The following is a 22,026-nucleotide window of genomic DNA, read 5'->3' as shown; positions in this document are numbered from 1 at the left end:
TGTCTGATAACATAATTTTCAAAAAAAGAAAAACCCTTTTTAAACCTTACATGAGTAATTTCTTAATGGGATACTATTTATTTTATTTGAGTAAAATATGTTGAAGTAGTACTACTAATTGTTAGTCCTCTACCCTCCTCTTTGAGGGCTGTTTCTGTTGTCAAATAACAACAGATAATTGTTTATAATTTGCTACTGGAACAAATATTAAACAGTTAGGTTTTAACTAGGCTACAATCAAACAAATATTACCAGCATATAGCTTAAAAAACAGCTTTAAATTTATTTGTGCTACAACTGTTAAATCAAATTAGTCTTGTTCTCTCCCAATGAGCAAATCTAAAAATTGAGGATTATCAGATTATTGGTTTGGGCTAAATTCGAGAATTACAAGGAAGGAGTCTCGTGTTGTTGCAGGTTTGGTATTGAAGGATCAATTCTCACAAATATTATAAAATGACGACCTGATCTGAATTATTAGACAGAAATTCATTTGTTTTTTTTCATGGGGCCCCTTTAAGAATTCCCAGATTGTAGTCTTTGTTTACATAACAGATGGTGCTGCCCATGGATGTGGCACGGTGGTTGAAATGAAAAACTGAACCCGCGCTTTGATCACCTTATCCCCGCAAAATTAAATGCATGAAAATCCCATCGGGTCGTGTGAATGTTTGCGTCTTTAAATCATAAATCGCAGTCATGTCTGCGCAGACTCGCCGTGGGAAGAAGCCGAGCCGCTGAGGCGTCCCCCCCCCGCGGAAAGTAAAGCAGAAGTGAATGGTACGGTCCGGCCCTGCTCCTCGCTGTTTTTGTATCCGCTGTAGAGCGGATTCAACCGCCAAGTAAGTTACGCTCTGCTGTGGTTAGCCCAGGAAGTTACAGAGCAGTTTATTTTCCTTTCTTTCCCCACAAACAGACAACTGGAGTTACTCGGATAGAGATACACGCATGATGTCAGAGTCATAAGATGTAGTGAGGGGACTCAGTGTCTTCCCCCCCCTCCTTCTCTCTTAAAGGGAATTTGTTAATCTTGCGAGAGAGACACCGTTATCACTGTGGAGCTAACACGGTCAAGCCTCATGTTTTCGTCAAGCCAGGAGGAACACTGCGCCCCGTCCAAAGACCCGGTGAAGTACGGGGAGCTGGTGGTGCTGGGGTAAGATTGTGGCATATTTATTTTTAAATTTACTGGTTTAGGACGAACAAGAGAGCGAGTGTTTAGTGTCTGAAAAGTTTCCCCGGACGTTCCTCCACGGCGCTCTGCCGAGCCGCTATAACCTGACTGACTGAGCAGGAATGTGTGTGTTGTTCTCTTTTATTTATTGACGGTGTCGGTCGGGTTGAACTCGGCAGGCCGTTGGGCTGAGTTTAGAAATTTACGAGCTCACGTTACTCCTCAAAGCAGACACGTGCGCAGTCAGATATGCAGTCCAGTTGTTGAGGATGTTGATGATGATGATGATGTCTCGCTCCCTGATAACCAGTGGGGTATAGAAACTCAAGCCTCACTAGATAGTCAACATGTTCAGGACAACTTTAGGTACACCTCCTGGTTCCCAGCAGCCCCAACCGGAGCGCTCCTCCCTGCCTTGGAAGTTGGATTCACGGGGCTTCAAGAATTCGGAAGTTGTGGTGGTCTCCACCCCCCAGACCCCCGGGCTGCTTCCTTTTCGGCTGCCACAACCCCAACCCTGCACAACTTTTGCTCAAACACGCACCATTGTCTGTTCCTGCTGGAAGGATTAATAATTACTCCCCATGGCATTGTTTAGTTGAATTATACCACCACACAAATAGACACTGAAATTGGAACAGCCTTGGAAGCTTAGCTCCTGACAGGATCAAGTTGAGAATGAAGCAAGTAAGCAGCACAACTTTATCTTTGTTGTGAAATTCTAAAGCCACATTGTGCAAGTTAGAGGACAGGAAGTTACTGTGCATATGTCATCACTAACAGTCATCCCAATTCTTTAAAAACAAAGCCAGGGGGTATGTTAGAGTTTGCATTGCATTCCTGTGGTTAAAATCTATGTACACACTTCACTTTTTGGATTCTAGGACTCTCATCCCAAGGGGCCTGATTGAACATCCACAAAACCACTAAAAAGTGGGAACGTTTTTGCAGTTTTCTAGCCGATCAACTTTAAAAAATCTGGCCTTCTCTATTTCAATTTTGGCTGATACTGATTTGTTTTACTAATTATCACAATACATGTTCAATGTTCCAATCTTATAGTAAGAAACATTGAACAATATCTGTGAAACAATAATCTTTCATGGCAGAACAGAAGGGGACAGTGGGTGACTTTCGGACCTTTGCAGAAGTCTGAAGATCAATTTTCGATTTGATTGGTTATCATCCAAAATTAAGGAAAATTGGCCAGCCGATTGATTGGCACACCCCTAATAGTACTCTGACCATAGATGTCACTGTATTCTTACCATTTACAGTAATATGAAATGTTAACTTAAGGGTCTCAAAGTGTTCAGAAGACTGCTACGTGGCTTGGAGCTACAAACATATTATTTTGTGTCATTGAATGATAATAAATGTAAAGTTTTGACAGCCGGTGTTTGTTCTTATTACATCGCAAAAGTCAAGCACTTTTGAATGTTGTTCAGCCTGGATATTTACATACACCATACTTTTTTTTTTTTTTGCTGTTTGACATTAAATCAGACTAAATGTTTTCTGTTCCATGTTAAACCATTTCTGTTTGCTAAATGCCAGAACAATAAGGGAGAATTCATTACTTGCGTCATATACAGAAGTAACATGACTTTAAAATCTTTGGATAGGTTCATTCCCAAAGTTGGTCATAAATGGGGGAACATTTGTGGATGTATTTTAAAGAAAGACCTTAAAACACACCACTCTCTTGTATAATGTAATGGGAAACTCAAAAGACAACATATTAGGAAAAACACTGTGAACTTTGGGTCTGATTTCCAGATGGCTGAAGGTGCAGTATTCATCTCTCATCTGAGAACTGTGTGTATGAGCGACACAGGAGGTAGGAGCATCATGTTGTGTGGGTGTTTTGCTGCAGGAAGAACTGGTGCAACTGGTGAAAAGATAGATGGCATCATGTGGAAAGAATATTTTGAGGTAACATCTCAAGACATCATACAGGAAGTTAAAACTTCCCCACAAAAAAGTCTTCCAAATGGATAATGAAAATGTGGATCCCTCTCAGTTAGTTAGAACATAGTGTAAGGAGGATCTGTGGGCCAAGCTGAAAAGTTTTGTTCTACAAACCTTACTCAGCTGCATCAGTTCGGTTGGGGGAATGGGCCAAAATTACAGCAAACTATTGTTTGTAGAAGGATTTCCAAAACATTTGACTTAAGTCAGTCAGTTTACAATAAGGCAATGTCAAGAAAGCCTGTAAAATTTCCTCAATCCTTCAGCAAAAATGGTCATTTGAATGAGACCATTTTGGGACGTAGAAAGTCCAAAAGTGACTGGATTTGTTTTCTGGTATTAAGCAACAGAGCAGCAGTGGTTAGAAATGTTGTCTTCCTCTTTTCAATAAAAATATTCAGATAATTTTACATATTTTTCCATTGTAATTTACACGTATTTCAGATTTATTACTAGTTCCAAAGTGGATGTCACAAAATAAACCAATATTATGTGGAATAAGACAGAAAAAAGTCTGCTGCTATTTTCATTTGAGTATTTGGCTGTAGAGGAAGTTTAGTTTTTACCCTGAAGTACCAGTTCCCCAAAAAAAGTGTATGAAAGTCTGATCTCTGTGGTGTTGTCTATCTTTGGTGTTGTTCTTTTATGCTTTTTTTAAACACTATTGTGCAAAAGTGCAATTGGAAAATCTTTGTGTATCAAACAAGAAGAATTTCTCCATAGACAAAAGTAAAGCTCCAACTTATTCATAAAAAAGGTGAAATACCTTAAACTAGTGAAGTAGTTTAAGGAATCTAAGTTCGAGTCTTCTTGCAACGGAATCCTTTCTTAAGGATCATTCATCTTAATGGATTATTTCAGTATTAGCTGCATCTTGTTTCAGAACTAATGAATCCTTCAAACATCAATCCAGACTTGTGGAAAATTACCAGTATTACAAAGCAACAACTCTGTGTAATACATATGTTTTAAAAAGAACGTTATAAACATCATTCTGGACAATCAAGCTCCAACATGTCCTATACTCTGTCATGCTTTGAGTCATCAGTGATTAGACTTTGGTCAGTATTTTTACTCACCTCAAAGTTTGACATGAATTATTAACAGTTCTCGTAGTTTATGCTGTTCGAATCTCACTTTTACAGCACTTGAGGCAAATAGCAGCAAAGTTATAGACTGGGGAGTTGAGTGGGTGGCTTTGTCCTTTGCCTCCAGCTGTCCATTCAACAGCCATCCTGCTTATTGTAAAGGACAAAAAGCAGCACTGACTGGTTATCACCCAGGGCTGAGCGTGTGGTGTGTTTGACGCCAGGACTTTTGTTCTCCCTCCTGACATCAAGACACATATGTGAATCAGATGTGACGGGTGCATAATCACTGCCGTGACATCACATCCCCATTGATAAAGCCGATGGTAGACGAGATAGCTGTCAGCATGGCACAAAGCTTGTTTGAGCTGCAGTTTCCCTCGGCGGCTTGTTGTCACGGCTGCGGCGGCTCTTATTACTTGCATGGCTGCCCGCCATCTCCGCCGCTCTCTGCTGAGGTGGGATTGGCTCGGTGCTGGTCAGTGAACGGAGGAAGGGGGGAGCCGGGGCTGGATGGGTATCTTAGAAATGAAAGAACGGATTGATCAGGACTCGGTCTTTGCTTTTCCTCAGCTTCCTCTGTTCATTGTGGCTCAGAGACTGGGCCCATTGAGGGAACTTTCTACATTTTTGCCATGAAAAAGTGCTCAGTAAAAAGAAGCCAGCTTAGCTTTGTTACAGACTTCCACTGATTGTCGATAAATTACAAGTTCAGCAAAAGCTTATTACGGAAAAGAAAGCTGTCTTTTAAAAGTTTGTGTTTAGTTTTGTTTCATCCTCTATGATCCTGTTGGACAATGTACAGTACTTTGAACATTTTTTATGTTCTCTGGGGCTGAAATGATTAATCAAATTAATCGTGATGAATCAATTGTTAAAATAACTGTCAACTAATTTAGTGATTGATCATCAACTGGAGTATGCAGACTCAAAAATTGAAAAGAATTTCCAAACCAGCCTGGCACTATGAAAAACTAATCACTCCGTAGACTGTTTGTGCCATCAAGTGCTGGCAATGCTTTTTTTTTTATGGTGAAGGAATTTTAAACCATTTTTCTTTGTAGAATTGTCTAAATTTAGTCACAAGAGAGCTTTCAAGCAGACATATGAAGTCATGCCACTTAAATCCATTTCAGTTGGGTGTAAGGGCAAGCTTTGACTAGGCGTTGTTTTAATGTGAGTAAATTCAGAGGTGGACTTTGTTTTACCCCATTTTCCAGCTGCACACCACCACTATGTTTTAATGTTTATGTGATGTTCTTTCTTGTTCCCTTTGGTCTTGCCAGTCCACAGAATATTTTTCCAAGTCTGGGGTTGTTAAGTTGTTTTTTGGTAAATGTGAGACGATCATGTTGTGTTATTTTTTTCCAGCAGGAACGCTGAAACCCTTTCAGACTGATTGGTGTCACTTTGTTTCTCATCTGTTCTTCAGTTTCTTTACCTGAGGTCTAATTCATGTTGTCAAATGGATCCTGTATAAGTGAGTTTTTGATTCTACAAATCAGGGCATAATCAGGCCTAAAAAGATTGAATGAATCAATGCTTAAAAATGTGGTTTATAACAGTTAATTCACACTTTGGGCCTGGTTGATTTGGCTAGCTTTTTCCCATTAATAAATAAAACAACCATTTAAAGACAAATTTTTTTTGATGTATTTAAATGATAAATTTAAGAGTGGCAAAAACAGAAGAAACCTATAAGAGGAGCAGACACCTTTACACAGCACCATATCTCCTTCATGTTCTGTAATCGGTACACTTTGACATTAACACAAGAGGTAGGAGGTGCTGTTGGCTCCTCAATGTAGCCCTGGAGGATACGCGATATGCCACAGTCTTCTAATCCCTGCTGCTAAATATTGGAAGGTAAATCCGCCGTCTGCCTGGCACAGGTCAAAAGGGAACGTGATCACAATTAGTTGGTAGAGCCGCTTTAAAGAGCCTGTCCTTGCTAATGTGACGGTGGCAGCTCCCGGATGACACGATATTGTTCTACGGCGTGATGATGAATTAATTTAAAGCTTGTGGAGCTTTTTATTACAGACTTAGAGGTTATGTTCTTCAGTATAATTCATCATGGTGAAAATGCTAAGCTTCGTGTCAGCTGAATACATGCTAAGTGTGAGACATTCAGGAGCCAGCCAGTGCTGAGTGTACGTCTGAACAATGTAGGCCTTTATTTAGGCTGGGAGTTTCTACGGTTGATCTAGGATATTTGTCAACTGCTCTCATCCATGGTGGGGTTCTTTTCACAGTGCAGCGTGTGTGTTAGCTTAAAATGTGAATTTTATTGCAAAATTTAAACAATATATCAAAACAGTGATTGCAGAAGGACTAACCTCAAGCATTGGCTTGTCTCCAGTAGGCCTTCAAAGTAAACTTTTCAATCTGATAAAGCTGTTTGCCATTTCTGTGGTTTTCATGATATTCCAGTGTATTGTAACAGAGTGCTGCTCCTCCCCCACATGTTGCTGTAAAACATACATTGTTGGACATGAAGCAGTTGATGACATCTGTGTATTCTGCGTCTTTGTATTAAACATTGAAAAAGCAGCAGCATAAACTTTATTTATATGTGTGCGGCAGATTAATACACCATTTGTATTGCAATATGCAATATTTTTTGGTAATTTTATTCATGTGTTGAAGTCACTTTGCCCAATAGATGTAAGACATTCAGCCTGACAGAAGGACAGGTGAAAAGAGTGTATTATGGAAATCATTCCATGATGTTTTCAGTTTCAGGTTATGTTAAAAACAATAAGAAATTGTTGGAAAAAAATATGTCTTATAATTACTATGCTGTATAATTTTAGCTGCAGTAGAAATAATTGTTGCTTTTGTGATTTAAATGGACACATTTAGATCAGGAGTGTCAGACTATTTTCATTTCAGGCACATCAGACTGCTGTCAGAGGAACTGTTATGGTGGAAAGTACTTATTAGTAAAACCTTGAAATATTGCAGCCGTACAGTCACTGCGTACTTCTTAAAATTAAATATCACAGCTTTTTAATTGGTATGATTTGGCACTAAACAAATGAAATTGATTTGATTTCACTTCAAGTGTAATCAAATCTTGAATATCTTCGAGTGATTCTCTGGAGTCCTGAGAGCCACATATATAAATTTGACCTGTGGGATTGAGTTTGACATACGTGAATTAAGTTATGCTGTATGTCATAGATTGAAGTTTTTATGTACCGGTAAATACTATGGCATTGGTTAGTTCAAAACTCAGAAAACATTTTTAGATTTGTAAATGCAGAGGTTCTGTAGGAATGTTGTGCACTCTCTCAAACATTATCAAAAATGTGAGTAAAAATGAACAAAAAGAGCCATAAAATTACTTTAGTGTTATGTTTTCCACAGAATCAGCCTTCCTGGCTCTCTGTGGGTGGCTTGTCTTACAGGCCAGCTTTGTGCACTGTGCTGACTGGGACCATGTGTTTCCCTGCCTGGCCAGCCGTATGGAGACACGGGACAGGTGGACCAGCTTAGGAGGGAGTTGAGGGAGGAGGCAAAGAAGGTTCTGTCGCCTTTATGTTGCAACAAAGACGAGAGGAGTCCCATTATGCCGCGGCCGGTTGAACCTCTTCCCTCAGATGAACTGCTATGCAAAGTTGGGGGATTGGATGTAAATATTTCTGCTAGACAGTGTGCCTGTTTAGCACTCTGTGGTTGCGTATGCGGGTGTGAGCAGAAGGTCTGCATGTTGGATGGGAGTAAAGCATGGGGTGACCCAGCTGTAGGAACCAGCTGGTGGACAGAAAGTGGATCAGTCCCACCGGAAAGGGCTCCTCCATTCTTGAGGAGGAGCTTGGGCGAGGTGCCTCACTCTGGACAGAAGGGGCGAAGCTGGAATCTGGTGTGAAGGGATCAGGAAGCACAGAGCTTGTAGATTTCAGTAAAGGCTCTCAAATCATGTTAAATCTCAAATTATTCTTATTATGAAATCAAACTTAATTGATTGATTGAATAAAAAGTTTTGTGCAGATTTTCATGTAAGCTTTCTTTAAAATTAAAAGATGCAAAAGAAGAAATAATTTAATCCCCCTTTTTTTTTACATAGGAAAATAAACATTTTATTACCTAAAAAGCAAAAACAGTATTTCTTTAGTGCATGCTTGATTGTGTGTAGCAAAAAGATTCATCTGCAGCTCAAAAAAATATTGCTAACATCATCTGTTGACTACTTTTTGATTAGCCAATTAATAATTGGATAGAAAAAGATGTTTAATAAGTTTTTCTTCTTACAGAATTTCAATCTGTTGAAGCTAAAACTGCCACGAGTTCCTGGTAGAACATATTTACAGACAAACAAGTTTTCTTCTCATCTTCAGTGCAGAGCGTATAAATTTGTTGTACAGCTTTGGCTTACTTATTACTTGAGGGTGTTCTTTCACAAAATGTCATGTTTTAGTGTTTGTGTACTCCAGTAAACAATTGATCGATTGATAAATTAGTTGCCGATTATTTCAATAATCGATTAATCACCATTGTTCCAGTGAATCATTTAAGCCTTAGTTGCTTTCTATGTAATTATGTTAAAATATGCTCAGTTTGCCACACAGCCTGTGCATTTTGAAATGTGTTCCTGCTTGTAGCTGCAGTTTATTCAGCCTCACTCTGAAATCACCAGAGTGCATTATGTAATAAGAGGCATTATCCAAGGTGACGCTTAGATTACTAATATGGTGTATTAGATTGCCAGTGATGTAATGCGTGGAAAAGCTCCCATTCAAAGCACGCAAATGTTTCTAAATCTCCATGTGTACTTTTTATATGATTACAAGATTTTTGCCTGTAAATCTCATTACACACATCTTTTTGGAGCTGCAAAAAAATGGCTTTTTATCCAGGGGGGGAAAAAATAACTGAATGCTGTCCTTTTCTCCACCCTGTCCTAACCCCCACCTCCCCACTGTGACAGGTACAATGGCTCTCTGCCCAATGGAGATCGGGGTAGACGGAAAAGCAGATTTGCGCTTTTGAAGAGGACCAAAGCCAACGGTGTTAAGCCAAGCACCGTGCACATCCTCAACACACCCCAGGATAGTAAGGTATGGAACAAAAGATGACTTAAGATTTAATGAACACACTGTCACTGTGAATGGTGTATATTTTGGACCAAATATGTATGAATGAAGGTGTGAAATGTTGCTTTTCTCTTGAAGCTGGTGGAGTTAAAGTGAAGGGAGAGTGTTTAGGTTTCCTGTTCTCTGTCCCTCATGGAACCTGAATGTACGTTGCTGTTGGCCCTGACCATTGTGTTGACATTTCCAGTTCAATAACCATAGTTCCTAGCTGGGCCTCATTGCTTCTCTTCACACCAGAGAGCCAGGATAACATGTTTCCCTCCCCGCATTCCTCCTCTCGGTTCCAGAGCCAGGCCGTTAAACAAGTAGCTGTTTTTCTCTGCTGTTATTCAGACGTTTGTTCTCTCTTCAGCTCTCCGACTAAAGGCTCTCAGGTTCAGATTTCTGTCACCTTGTGTAACGTGACTCCTGGTATCTGCTCAGAAGGTTTTCTTTGTGGGAGAAAGGCCTTTTCACAACAGAAATGGAGCTTTACAGCTGTGTATTGGGATCGAGTGGTTTAAAAAAGTATTTGTACTTCTTTAACTTTTTCACATTTTGTCAGGTTACAGCCTCAGACTTCAGTCAATTTTATAGAGATCATATGTGATAGCGTTTAGTTCAACTCCCTTTAATCCAGGGATGTCCAAAGTGTGGCCCTTGAGCCAATTTGCGGCCCCTGGACTTCTTTTCTGTGGCCCCCCCAACTGCAATTTAATAGTGGTACAAATTTAACCCGCCAGCACAGATGACTGATGCAGGTGGAGACTTTATTTACTGACGAGTTAAAATCCTTAAACATGAGGAGCACAACACAACATGTTTACTTTTTAATATCTACACCTTGGTCTTATTTTTTTAATTTGATAATAAATAGGACTTTCACTTGAAAACAGACTTTATAACCAAATGTTTTTATAAAGTTATTGAACTCTGCTAGTGTTTTCAAAGAGAGTGACCTGAATCCTGGTTTAACTGCTAATAATGGACAAAGAAATACATTTTCAGGCCAAGAAAATAGAAAACAGTCAACCTCCAAAATATTAACTTATTGGATTTTTTTCTTTCAACAAGACAAACGTTTAGGGGGAGAGCCATTCCATGCCAGCTTTGTTTTTGTGCCAGTCTCTTTTTTTTATTTTCAGATGATGGATTAAAGCGTACTCTGTGAGATGTTCAAAATGTGGAAAATTGTTTCCAAACCTGACCATGCTTTATGATGCTGTTTGTTCACTGATGTTTGCTGACAAACCTCTGATGCCTTCACATAACATCTGGTTTTACACTGAGATGTAATTACACACAGGTGGACTCTGTTTACTAATTTTCTCTTAAAAAATACATGAAATAATGTATCATTGTTATTTCTCTTCCCCAATTATTCACTACTTTATATAGATTATAAATTCGAAGGGAAATACACTGGAAAATATGATGAAGTTTAACTTTTGCAAGCCAATGTGAACTGTAATGAATACCATTTCTCAGAAATGTTTGCTGCATTGTTTGTGGCTTTAAAGTGGTGTCTGTTGGAGGCGTTCTTCCTCTTTTACCTCTGTTCCTCTTTGCCTCCCTGTTACCAGGCCTGGGATTATTAGTGCTGAGCGAGCGGAGGATGTTGTCGCAGTCGGCCAGCCCTCCTCCACTCCCAGCTGCACGTACAGTCAAAAATAACCATCTGCGAGAGACAAACAAGGCGCTGAGCCAATGGAGTGATTAAATATATCAAACACCGAAGGAGTCAGATGAAAGAAGCCATCTTTTTCTCCTGTTTGGAGCGGTTCTGCCAGCGCCGCTCACGCTCCCCAACGGTGCAGCCTACGAATGAACCGAGAATGCCCGGTGGCTGAACGGGAACGCTCACATGTCTGTGCACACGCTGGTGTTCATGACAGATAATGAGAAGCTCCCATGATGCCGCTGCCAGCCTCCGACTCGCTGCAGTTTATTTTGACTCAAGTCGAGGGGAACGCGGTTATTTTTACTCGTCTTTCTGGTTTGTGTAAGCGCTCTTTTTCCTTTAGCTTCCGAGCAGGTGGAGCAGCGCTTGTTTGCGGCGATGATGACATTTGTCCCCCGTCTGTGTCTGAAGTTACAGCACAGCGTTGCGGCTCCGGTGACCTACTTTCTCTCTCCCTTTCTCCCTCCCGCACGTGACAAAATAGAAAAGGAGGAGGGATGGGGGTGGAAGGTTGTTTTGTAAATGCCATTTGCAGATAAGAGCTGGATGATGGTGGCATGTGTTTAAGTGTTGGTGAGAACTGGTTTTTGGTCCTGAACGCGTCCTCCCCTCAGCGCGCTGTCTGACTGGCAGATCAGCCGCTTGGCGAGCTCGTGCTCACCGAGGGCCAGCGGGCAGTTTCTGGTCACTGTCATGGGAGTGTGACTTTACAGGCTTTTCTCTGTTCCTGTTCCAGGAATTTGTACTGCACTGTGCAACTTAAGGAAATACAATAAGGAAATTGTGCAATAAATTGGAGGGATTTTTGTTGTACTTTTGTCTGTAAAGAGGAAAAAACAAGGACGAAAGTATGCACAACTCCACCGCTAGATGGCTTTCATTTGTTGAACGGTTTGTGTCTCAATACCAGAGTTGGTTTGGTGTTTTCTCCGTTGTAAAACTGACATAAGGGATTGCGCAAGGATGTTTTGTCGCATTGTTCCTGTATGGCTGGTGGTAAATAAATTCACTTCTTTGTGAATTAGGTAGTAAGTTTCAGATGTGGTACCCCATGAAGCTTTGCACTTTTTACCACATCATAACCACAAACTTGATTATTCTATAGGAATTTTAGTTCATGGACCGATTCACAGTGGTGCATAGTTGTTAAGTTGAAGAAACACTGCTGCAGAAGTTTCAACTTTACAAATGAAAAAAATATTTAGTTTTCATTTGGGTTCCCCCTTTATCCCGATACACACAAATTAAATTAAGTGTAATCAGTTGCCCTCAGAAGTCGACTATATTCCACCTGTGATTTTTAACATGAATGTTAACACAAGAATAAACTAAGAAACTCAACACAAAGAAAATTAACTTATATGGCAGCATTTTTGAAAACTGACAAATAAAACATTCTAAGATATACAGAACAAATATGAACAAAGAAAGGGTTAAAACTTAACCATAAGTAAAACACCTATGTCGATGGGGATTCGTTTTATTATAAAGGCTTCATATGCAGTTTAGGAACATTTGAATTTAGATTTTTGTCTTTTATAGTTCTAGCTCAGTATGAAAATAAAATAACATGGAAATATTTTTTTTGTTTTTCCAGACTATCCAAATGCCTAAAATGTTTTGTCCTGCCTTCTTTGTGTCCTTTTCTTTTTCTAACACACTTATGTCAGTTTTGTTTTTTCATTCTCTTTCCTTTCTTCCTATTTTTTATATCTCCCTTCTGTCCTCGTGTCATACTTACCATTTTATCTTTCCATCCTTTCATGTGTCCTTCCTTCTGTCTGATGTTGTTGGTTCCTTACTGACTTCTTTCCTTACTTAATTATTTACCTCCAGTTTCTGGTATTCACATTTAAAGTCTTTCCAGTGTTTTACATTGCAAGATGAACCAGAAGGTTTGGAAAATCTGGAAAGTCTGAATATGGAACAATCTGGAACCTTCACATCTAAAATGTGTATTAACCAAATTACGACAGCATGGTGTGTCCTAAGTCTGAAATGTGTTTTCTTCTTTCAGGCTGTGAACTGTAAAGGCCAACACAGCATCTCCTACACGCTGTCCAGGCACCAGACTGTGGTGGTGGAGTACAGCCATGATAAAGACACAGACATGTTTCAGGTGAACGCCCTGTTTAATTACACGCTTGGTTGTAAAGGAGGCTGCATCTAAATCTCCCACTGCAGCTGATCATCAGGTTTTAATTGGAAGCTTGTATATTTAAAAATAATGATTGAAAAAGACAAATTAATGTTTAAAATGTATGTTTTAAAACTTTGTGACAAGGCAAAAGATTTTTTTTCTTACATTTGGAAACCAATATAAAAATATACATAATTCAGTCTTTATTATAAAGTTTGAAAGAGGGGCAATATGAGTTTCACAAAACAGACGTTCACAAACGAAGGGTTTTGGAAGTTCTCAGAGAAGAAAAGTGACAAAATGAAAGAGAAAAATGCTTATTTCTCCCTCTGGTTTCCTCTTCATCACTCTTGCTTAAAGCTACGTTTAAAGACATATGACCCCAAATTACTCCCCCCTTCACAAAATATGACTATCTTTCTGTTTAGTATGTGTTTTTGAAGCACTATCTCAGGATTTCCCAGTGTTTCATTTGAAACAGAACAAAGCCATCTGAATCTGAAACTGGGACAGTTTTACCGTGTTTTCAATAAATGGATGCTAATTTTGAGACTGACGGCAGCAGCACGTTAAAAACGGAGTCCAGACAGGAACATTAAAAGGTCAGTCGCCTACAGGTCAGTAACATGTTATAAAAAGAGCCTCTGAGAGGCTGAGGAGCCGGGCGGGTGGGGTTCACCCAGTGGGCCTATAACATAAACACCATGTTTTCTGTCTTAAAGTCGCTACACCGCTCACGTTTGGTGGCCTGTAATAGAAGTTAGAGTGCCTTGCAAAAATATTTATACTCCTTGAACTTTTCCACCACCTCACAACCAAACACTTCAGTCTATTATTACTGGGAATTTATTGGGAGGAGGGGCCGGCGGCCTTTATCATCCAAAAGCTCCTTCTCCTTTTCTAGAGCTGCAAAACACACACAATCTACATGAAGTAAAGACATTTGTTTTATGGTTAAGGAATTCTATATCTAATTTTATGTTTTCGAACAAACAAAAACAATTAAAACGTTTATTTTACCATATTTATTAAATAAAAACATTATTTAGAGCCCATTGACCAAACAAAAAGGACGAAAGAAACAAAATAAATAAAATTACAAGAATAAAGTCCTAAAATTACAACAGTAAAGTCATAATATGGGAATAAACTGGTACTATAATAAAGTCATCATTACGAGAATACAATCGGAATATTAGCAATATAAATCGTATCTGTGTTTGTGGGGTTATGATTGCTGTGTCATGCAGTCAGTCATTTAGTTTCCCAAAAAAGAAGTCGCAAATAGTTCTTCTGGTTACTTTTATTTTCATAATAGTACCAAAAATATTGTTATAAAACTTTACTCCCGTAGAGGAGCTACTGTGCACATTATAAAGGACACATTGACGTTTGTGTTACAAAATCAGATAAGTTTTGTAACATTGCAGTCTGAACAATTTTGAAAGGTACTGTATCTGTAAGAAAAAAACAAAACATCATCTTATTGCATAGCTTAACGTTTAATGCTATTTTTCAAAATTATAGTTGCAGCAGCTTCCTCCACGCTCAAGAGAATATAAGCCGTGGGAGTTCAAATCGAGGCCCGGGGGCCATTTGCAGCCCCTGGACTGATTTCGTGCGGCCCTCCGACCACAATTGAATGAATTAAATAAATTAGGACAAAACTTCAACTTTTAAATTAAAACCTATTTACAAAAACGATAAATGCATGCAACACAAACTGATAATCTTTCTCAAGCTTTCAGTTTTCTGTCTATTTTCATGGTGAAGAGGACCACATTTACTCATAGATTAATGCTCTGACGTACACCTTGGTGCACCAAAATCTATTTTTAGTGGAACTATTAAAATCGTGTTTTTCATTTTCCAGTTTTTGTCAGTCAAGTCCAAAATAAGCAAACTAGATGCCTTTGATTTCACAAAGAAAACGTGCAGAAACCAATTAAAGTTTTGGACCTACTAATTTGTTCCTTCAAAAAAAGTTCTGTCTACTTTATTTGTTTAATTAAAATAACTTACGCTTGGTTTACTATCGTCTAGATACAAAAAATCACAACATATTTGGTAATTTTAGGTTTTAAATATGAAACTTTTTGAGCTGATCATCTGGGCCCAAAAGAGAACAAGTTTAGAGAGCCCTGATATAAACTGTCTGCTTTATTCTCCTAAAGCCATTTCCTGTTATTATTTGGTTGTGTTTTAGAGCAGCATGGGTAACCAGAAGGTCAGTGCCAAAACTGAACAGGAACACTGGTTGTAAAACTTTATTTCCACACGGGAATGCCATGCTGCGTTGTGCGGAGAAGCGAGTTTGTTTGATAAATGTTCAGTTCCACACTGAACTGCTGTCCCTTTAGATGCGAACAGAATTATTTGATTGCCGCTGAAATCCTGAATCAGGTGAGAATGGTGAAAACACTTTGCTTTTATTCCTGTGTAAACTGCCCTGCTTATATCCCAAATGTTTACTAGTGAAGACGGAGGTGATGCAACACAGTAGTAAAGATGCCTCTGGCCCAACGACTTTGAAACCTGTTTTAAATATCAAGCCGACGCTGAGCTTTCAAAAACAAATCAATTTCTCAGTTTCATCATGTTCAATGTTTATTTTTATCATTCATATATTTTAAAATTGTAAACTTTATTAAGGGTTTCAATGAGCTGAATGAACAATTTTTTTGTGCAGATTGGACGTTCCACGGAAAATCCCATAGATTTTGTGGTTACTGACACCGTAGCGGGAGGCCAGGATGGAGAGGAGACACAGATCACCCAGAGCACCATCTCTCGCTTTGCCTGCAGAGTCGTCTGCGAGCGCAACCCCCCTTACATCGCTCGCATCTATGCAGCTGGATTTGACTCCTCCAAAAACATCTTCCTAGGGGTAATTACTAGTTGCTGTTAATTTATGGGGTTTCGTAAACTTCATCAGTTCAAGGGACAAAAGTATTTTTTTATATAATAAAATACTATTTCTGCACCAGGAAAAAGCAGCAAAGTGGAAGAACCCTGATGGCCACATGGATGGTCTGACGACCAATGGGGTGCTTGTAATGCACCCTAAAGGAGGCTTCATGGAAGAGTCCAAACCCGGCGTCTGGCGAGAGATCTCCGTTTGTGGAGATGTCTACACTCTGAGAGAGACCCGCTCAGCGCAGACCCCAGGAAAACTGGTGTGTTTTCATACAACTACAAACATATATCTCATGAGTTTTATTCATATTTTATGTGTTAGCCCTCTTGGAATAATTTTGTGGCTCGCAGATTAAAAATGGTACAAATTTGACCCTGTAAGCTGATAAGATGATGCTTTATACATTTTATGATGATACCTAAAATATTTGGTACAACAAAAAATTATGTATTTTTTCTGTATCTGAATAGCTATGTGTTATACACTTTGTTAGACCGTCACTAAAGAAGTGTGATATTTATCACTAGACTGCACACATTCACTGCATTTATTCATAGTTTCAGATTTATTTGTATTTGGTGATGCTCTAATTGAACAAAGAATTGCAAAAATTGTAAAAAAAAAAAACAAACAAACAAAAAAAAACCTAACACTGACATTTTTGGGGCACTTAAAATATCATTTTGTATTTATCATGACAGCAATAAATCAAAAATATCTCTCCCTTTTTTCAGGTGGAGAATGAGAGTAACGTACTCCAGGACGGCTCTCTGGTGGACCTGTGTGGGGCCACTCTGCTGTGGCGTACTGCAGAGGGTCTCTTTCACACTCCCACCCAGAAGCACCTGGAGGCCCTGAGGCAGGAAATCAACGCGGCACGGCCCCAGTGCCCCGTGGGTCTCAACACGCTCGCCTTCCCCAGCATGCAGCGCAGTCGGGCCCTCTCCTCTCTGGAGGACAAGCAGCCGTGGGTCTACCTGGCGTGCGGGCATGTGCACGGCTACCACAACTGGGGCCATCGCTCCGAGCGGGAGCCCAACACCCAGCGTGAATGCCCCATGTGCCGGGTGGTGGGACCCTACGTCCCGCTGTGGCTGGGCTGCGAGCCCGCCTTCTACGTGGACACGGGCGCGCCCACTCACGCCTTTGTGCCGTGTGGACATGTGTGCTCGGAGAAGTCGGTCAAGTACTGGTCCGAGATCCCTCTGCCCCACGGCACCCACGCGTTCCACGCCGCCTGCCCCTTCTGTGCCATGCAGCTTGGCCCCTCTCAGGGTTGGTCCAAGCTGATCTTCCAGGGCCCGGTGGACTGATCTGAAGATCCCTGCTGCCGGAACCTTCTGGGAAACTGATCAGATAAAACTCGTGCTTTATTTGTGCAAACCAGCCTCGAAATGGAATGAGTTTGCTTGAGTTTTGGCCATTTATGTGGGTCCCGTTCAACAGGGAGCCATTCCAGATTGTTTACTAGCTTTTTGGACAGAGTGAGAAAGTGCTCTGTCCAGACAACCAGTTTTATCCAAGGCTTCATCGTCAGGGTGTTTTGCCACACTATCATCAGATTGCTACAGCGAGTCTCTTAAACAAATGACTTATTTCTCCCACCAGGTGTCTTTGGGTCTGTTGGGAAAGGAAGCAGTTGTTTAGTTTCTGATGGAACGGAGCTTTCACAGAGCCAGACAGCTGGACTGTTGGCTGGGAGAAAAGCCAAGAGGAACTTTGGGTTTAATTGCTAAATAGCCCAAAAATAAATAAATAAAAAATGCCTCCAATCGTTTCTCTTGGCTGTAAACTCTTAATGGCATCCAAATCACGTAACTCGCTAGAAGTGGCTTCACCGAACAAACTTTTGAGTTGTACAGAGATGAAATCCAGTGCCTGAGATCCCGATAAAGAAAGTGGGAATATTTTTATTAGAAATTGAAAATATATATATTTTGTGGAAGGTAGAGAGAGATGACAACCCACGTGGGCTTTACTACACTGAGGCTGTTGGAATGTTTTGTAACCCAAATGTTAATATATTTTTCTCCTTCATATATATTGTGTGTGAGAATGAATGCATGTGTGATTAGGCGTGTGTGTGTAGGTTGGACTGTGTGGCCCTGCATCATTTCACCCCGACCGCTTCTTATGATCTCACATGCCAACCCGAACCGCTAGCAAAGACGTCGCAGGAATTAAAAGAAGGTCACCGGGTTTCAGAATGATGGTGTGGGAATCCACCGAGTCCTTTCTGCTGGTGCTCTAATTATATGACCTGCTTTCTCAGTTCATGTCAGGCCCGCTCACAGTCAAAAGTGACATTTTGGCTTTACAACTGACACCCACGTTGCTGATCAGCTTTGCACTGCTGTTAGCTTTATCCTGTACTGGGTCTGATCCAAGGCTTTTAAACCCTGGCCACGTTCTCAGTAGCATCGTGAGATTATAATGCAAGATGGAACGGCCGCCGTTTTGGTGATCCAAAGTGTTTCTGTGAACCCAAACTCCTGCAATGACTGACCACTGACAGGTTGGGATTACAGCAAAGTCTGTTCTGTATCTTAGCGCAGGGTTCCTACACGCTCCCAAAGACTGAAAGTATTGAATTAGCTTTTAAAGTGAAAAAGTGAGGAGCAAAATGAGTATCTGTGTTTCATTTGCCAGACAATGAGAATATGATTTTGTAATGACTTGCTCAAAGAAAGTAGAACAAATTAGAGATGTATGAAAGTAGTCGTATGCCCTCACAACTCATTTTATTTTTAATTTTTAGAGTTTACAAGCTATCTCCTATTTTTGTTAGGTTAAATAATTTTCCTGTGATAAGAACCAACTGCTAACATGACTGTTCTAATTTCAAAGTCGACAAACTTATCTATTGTTTCAGAAAATTCTACTTTTAATATATCATGGTGTTTTAGTGTTTTCCGATACTGTAATAATATCTCATTGTTTCCAGATGAAGCACAAAAATGATCTGAATAACCCATTAAGATAGAGATAAACGTATTGTTACAAAATGAGGAGATGTTATCTTGAGAAAAAGAGGTGGTTTACTTGAAAAACTAACAAAAATACCAACCTCATCATCTCAGTAATATTTTTATAACATTAGAAAACTAGCACCCTTGTGAGAAATGAAAAACTTGCTGACACAAAGTTAATATTTATTTATCTCAATATTTTGAGATAATAAAACATCACTGTCAAAAACAAACTCGGTATTCCAGTTTTGATTTTGTTGTTCTAATGGAACAAAACCATCTTGGGGTCCTGTTACTTCAAAGTAATGAGAAGTTAATGGTAACACTACAAGTTTGAGATAACAACTTGAGATAACTCATCTGTCAAAATCGAAACTTATAGTTTCACTGCAAAAAAAGTTTGGAGTTTGTTGCATCAGAGTCAGATAAGATAGATAGATAAAAGATATTTTGGGCTACTAGAGTGATTATGCTTCAGTATTGCCGATATTAAACGTCAAATTGGAAAAAAGAAGACGGGTAGTAAATCACATTAAACTTTTAGACCCAACTGTCTGACCGGATCTGGAAACTGAGATATTTGATAATCTGACTCGAGTTTTAAAGTGGAAGAATGTGTAGGAACCCTGTCTGTCTGGACTCTGGAATAACAATGTCATCCTGCTTTATGCCAAATTCAGTAAATGATGTTGTGATCATCAGATGAGTCAAGTCATCCAGAATAAAATAGCAGAGCAACTAAAACAAGAATCTGGGAGAAATGGCTTGAAAACACTGGTCCCATATGTGAAAAATCTCATCAGTTCTGCTTGTAGTAGAGCATTAAGATGATGGGATGTTGACTGAATTCAAGTAAACTTCCAGGCTGAATCAAAAAGAATAAAACTAATTCAGGTATCACTATGCAGGGAAAAATTCAATGTTTATTTTTTTATCATTTAGGATTTTTCCAGAGAGAAACCATCTAAACATTCTTGTAAGTCTTTATAAATACCAGAAGCATTACTCCTACTTCATACCACTAAGAAACCTCCTGGTTTCTGCTTATTTCATGTAACTGCCACGCAGGGTGATGCACTAAGCCTGGAACTGTAGCATTCCCCTCTAACAGTTTTAAGCTCAAACACTGTGCCCATTGCTTGAGACCGTATTCTGTAACAGCTGCAGCGTAGCCGCCTCAAACATTCCTCCTCGGTAAACATGGGTGGGGCTTGCAGCTTCTCCCAAGGGATCGTTCTATGAAATTCGTGTTTTTTTATTTTATTTTTTTTTTCCTGCAGGAATTCTGTACACAAGCCATAGAACACACCGAAACTCCTGATGCCTCCTTTGCAAAGAATAAAAATATTTTTTAAATAACAAACAGGAGTGAGTTGGACTTCTTTCTCTGATTGTCAGTTTGTATGTTTTACTTGTGGTTAATGGCTGGGGGCGGCATTTGATCCACTGATTTTGAAGGGCTGTGTGCATTTGAAGAAGATTTGTTGGTTTTCTTATTCAGCCCTCGCCTTTGAACTCCAGATGTCTGTGCTGTGTTCACTCAGCCAACACAGCAGTAATGTTTAATCATACTTACACATGTGTTTCATCATACGTCTGTGTGAGCATTGTACCTACTATCTCGCTTGCGAGTGATGGCTCTACATGTTAACTCTATTAAGAAAATTTTACTGCAGATAAGCCAGAAAAAATGTTCTTGAAGTTTTGTTTTCTGCACATTTCTTCGTTTTATGAGAATCCGTTGTCCTTGCTGCGCGTTTCCTACAGAGGCCACAGGAGGGCACTGTTTCCTCAACAATAGAGCTGTTGGCACTGCGCCCTGAGGCATCCAACAGCCGCAGCAAAAAGATGAAAGTTTTTATGTGCACATAAATTCATCACATAAATACATTAGAAACAAGAAAAAGAGAATTATCTGCACATGACTAAAAATCCACAGACGCAACTAAAGGAGATGCATGTCAGCTGTATATTTAAAGGTATTACAGATTAATCTTTTGCATTTTCAAGGCTTTTACAGCTAATTTAATTACGGAGTGATTTCACTCCCCGTTTAACTGCTGTCATGTTCCCAAGAAATGCCAGATGTATACATATAGAGGTTTGCCATGTTTCGCTTTTATGTTTAAATTCTCTTAAAAAAGAAAAAGCAACACAAGATGCTGACAATGACATTTCCAATCATTCTTATTTGACTCCATCTCCCCCTATAATAAGGGCACATGAAAGCGATTTAAATACACTGCATGTCGGTTCGGCGCTGGGAGAGGACTGGAGCTGTGCGGTGGCATGCGTCCTGATTAACATTTCTCCAGCAGATGGGAAATGGGTTCACATGTCTGCACACTTGCCTGTTTTGCTGAATGACAGAAGAGACGGCGAAGGTGACAGCATGCTAATTTTGGGATCACTCAGTGACTTCTCTGCCTTAAGCAGGGAAGGGTTATGCAAATATAGGGGAATAGTGGTGGTTTTCTTTTTTTTCATTGAGAAAGTTTGCATGCAGGACTGATGCTGCTTTTTATAAATGCACAAGAGCTGGAGCTATTCAGTCATTTAGCAGCATTATTTTTCTTACTTTTTTCCACTTGGTTTGGTTATATTCTTACAGAAAACTGATATAAATCATGACTAAGCATTCTTTGTTTGTGAAAACAGCAAAAAAAAAAAAAAAAAAAAAAAAAAAGATATTTATATATTGCACTGAATCCAGGCATTCGGGTGTCCTGTCATTACTGCTCCAGCACACTTAATTCAAATGACAGGAACATTTCCTCTGCAGGCCAATCAGTGCTGAACAATCAACCTGACCGTATAGCAGCTGGGAAACAGGTAAAACCAGAAAGACAGCAGGTCTTAAGGACCAGGACTGAGAACTGCTGGTTTAGAGTATGACGAAAGATATGGAGTGGATTCAGCAAACAGATGAGACAAGGTCTTATCTTTAAACAGAAAACCAGTTAGAAGCTGTAAAAAAAACAACCACCCAGAACTGGAAAGCAATGAAA

At 39.7% G+C, this 22,026-nt stretch overlaps 1 protein-coding gene across 1 annotated transcript; it reads left to right on the top strand.

Annotated features, from left to right (window-relative positions):
* The first annotated feature begins 779 nt into the window (after positions 1-779).
* peli2 (pellino E3 ubiquitin protein ligase family member 2) lies at positions 780-20,389 on the top strand. Its single transcript, XM_055038413.1, has 6 exons — positions 780-1,156; positions 9,167-9,296; positions 13,010-13,111; positions 15,822-16,019; positions 16,120-16,308; positions 16,784-20,389. Exons 1-6 carry the CDS (start codon positions 1,080-1,082, stop codon positions 17,360-17,362), a joined length of 1,275 nt encoding a protein of 424 aa, XP_054894388.1. The 5' UTR covers positions 780-1,079; the 3' UTR covers positions 17,363-20,389.
* Positions 20,390-22,026: the final 1,637 nt, after the last annotated feature.

The sequence above is a fragment of the Poeciliopsis prolifica genome, unplaced genomic scaffold (genome assembly GCF_027474105.1).
Source record: "Poeciliopsis prolifica strain line A6 unplaced genomic scaffold, Auburn_PproV2 SCAFFOLD013, whole genome shotgun sequence".
In the NCBI taxonomy this organism is placed as follows: Eukaryota; Metazoa; Chordata; class Actinopteri; order Cyprinodontiformes; family Poeciliidae; genus Poeciliopsis; species Poeciliopsis prolifica.
This window is presented reverse-complemented; position numbering and strand designations above follow the sequence as displayed.

What these genes read in the sequence shown, in the direction of transcription:
- peli2 (XM_055038413.1), top strand. Translation starts at nt 1,080, where the DNA reads ATGTTTTCGTCAAGCCAGGAGGAACACTGCGCCCCGTCCAAAGACCCG. An exon ending in ACACACCCCAGGATAGTAAG is followed by an intron (nt 9,297 to 13,009) that starts GTATGGAACAAA and finishes TTCTTCTTTCAG; the next exon opens with GCTGTGAACTGTAAAGGCCA. An exon ending in CGCAGACCCCAGGAAAACTG is followed by an intron (nt 16,309 to 16,783) that starts GTGTGTTTTCAT and finishes CCCTTTTTTCAG; the next exon opens with GTGGAGAATGAGAGTAACGT.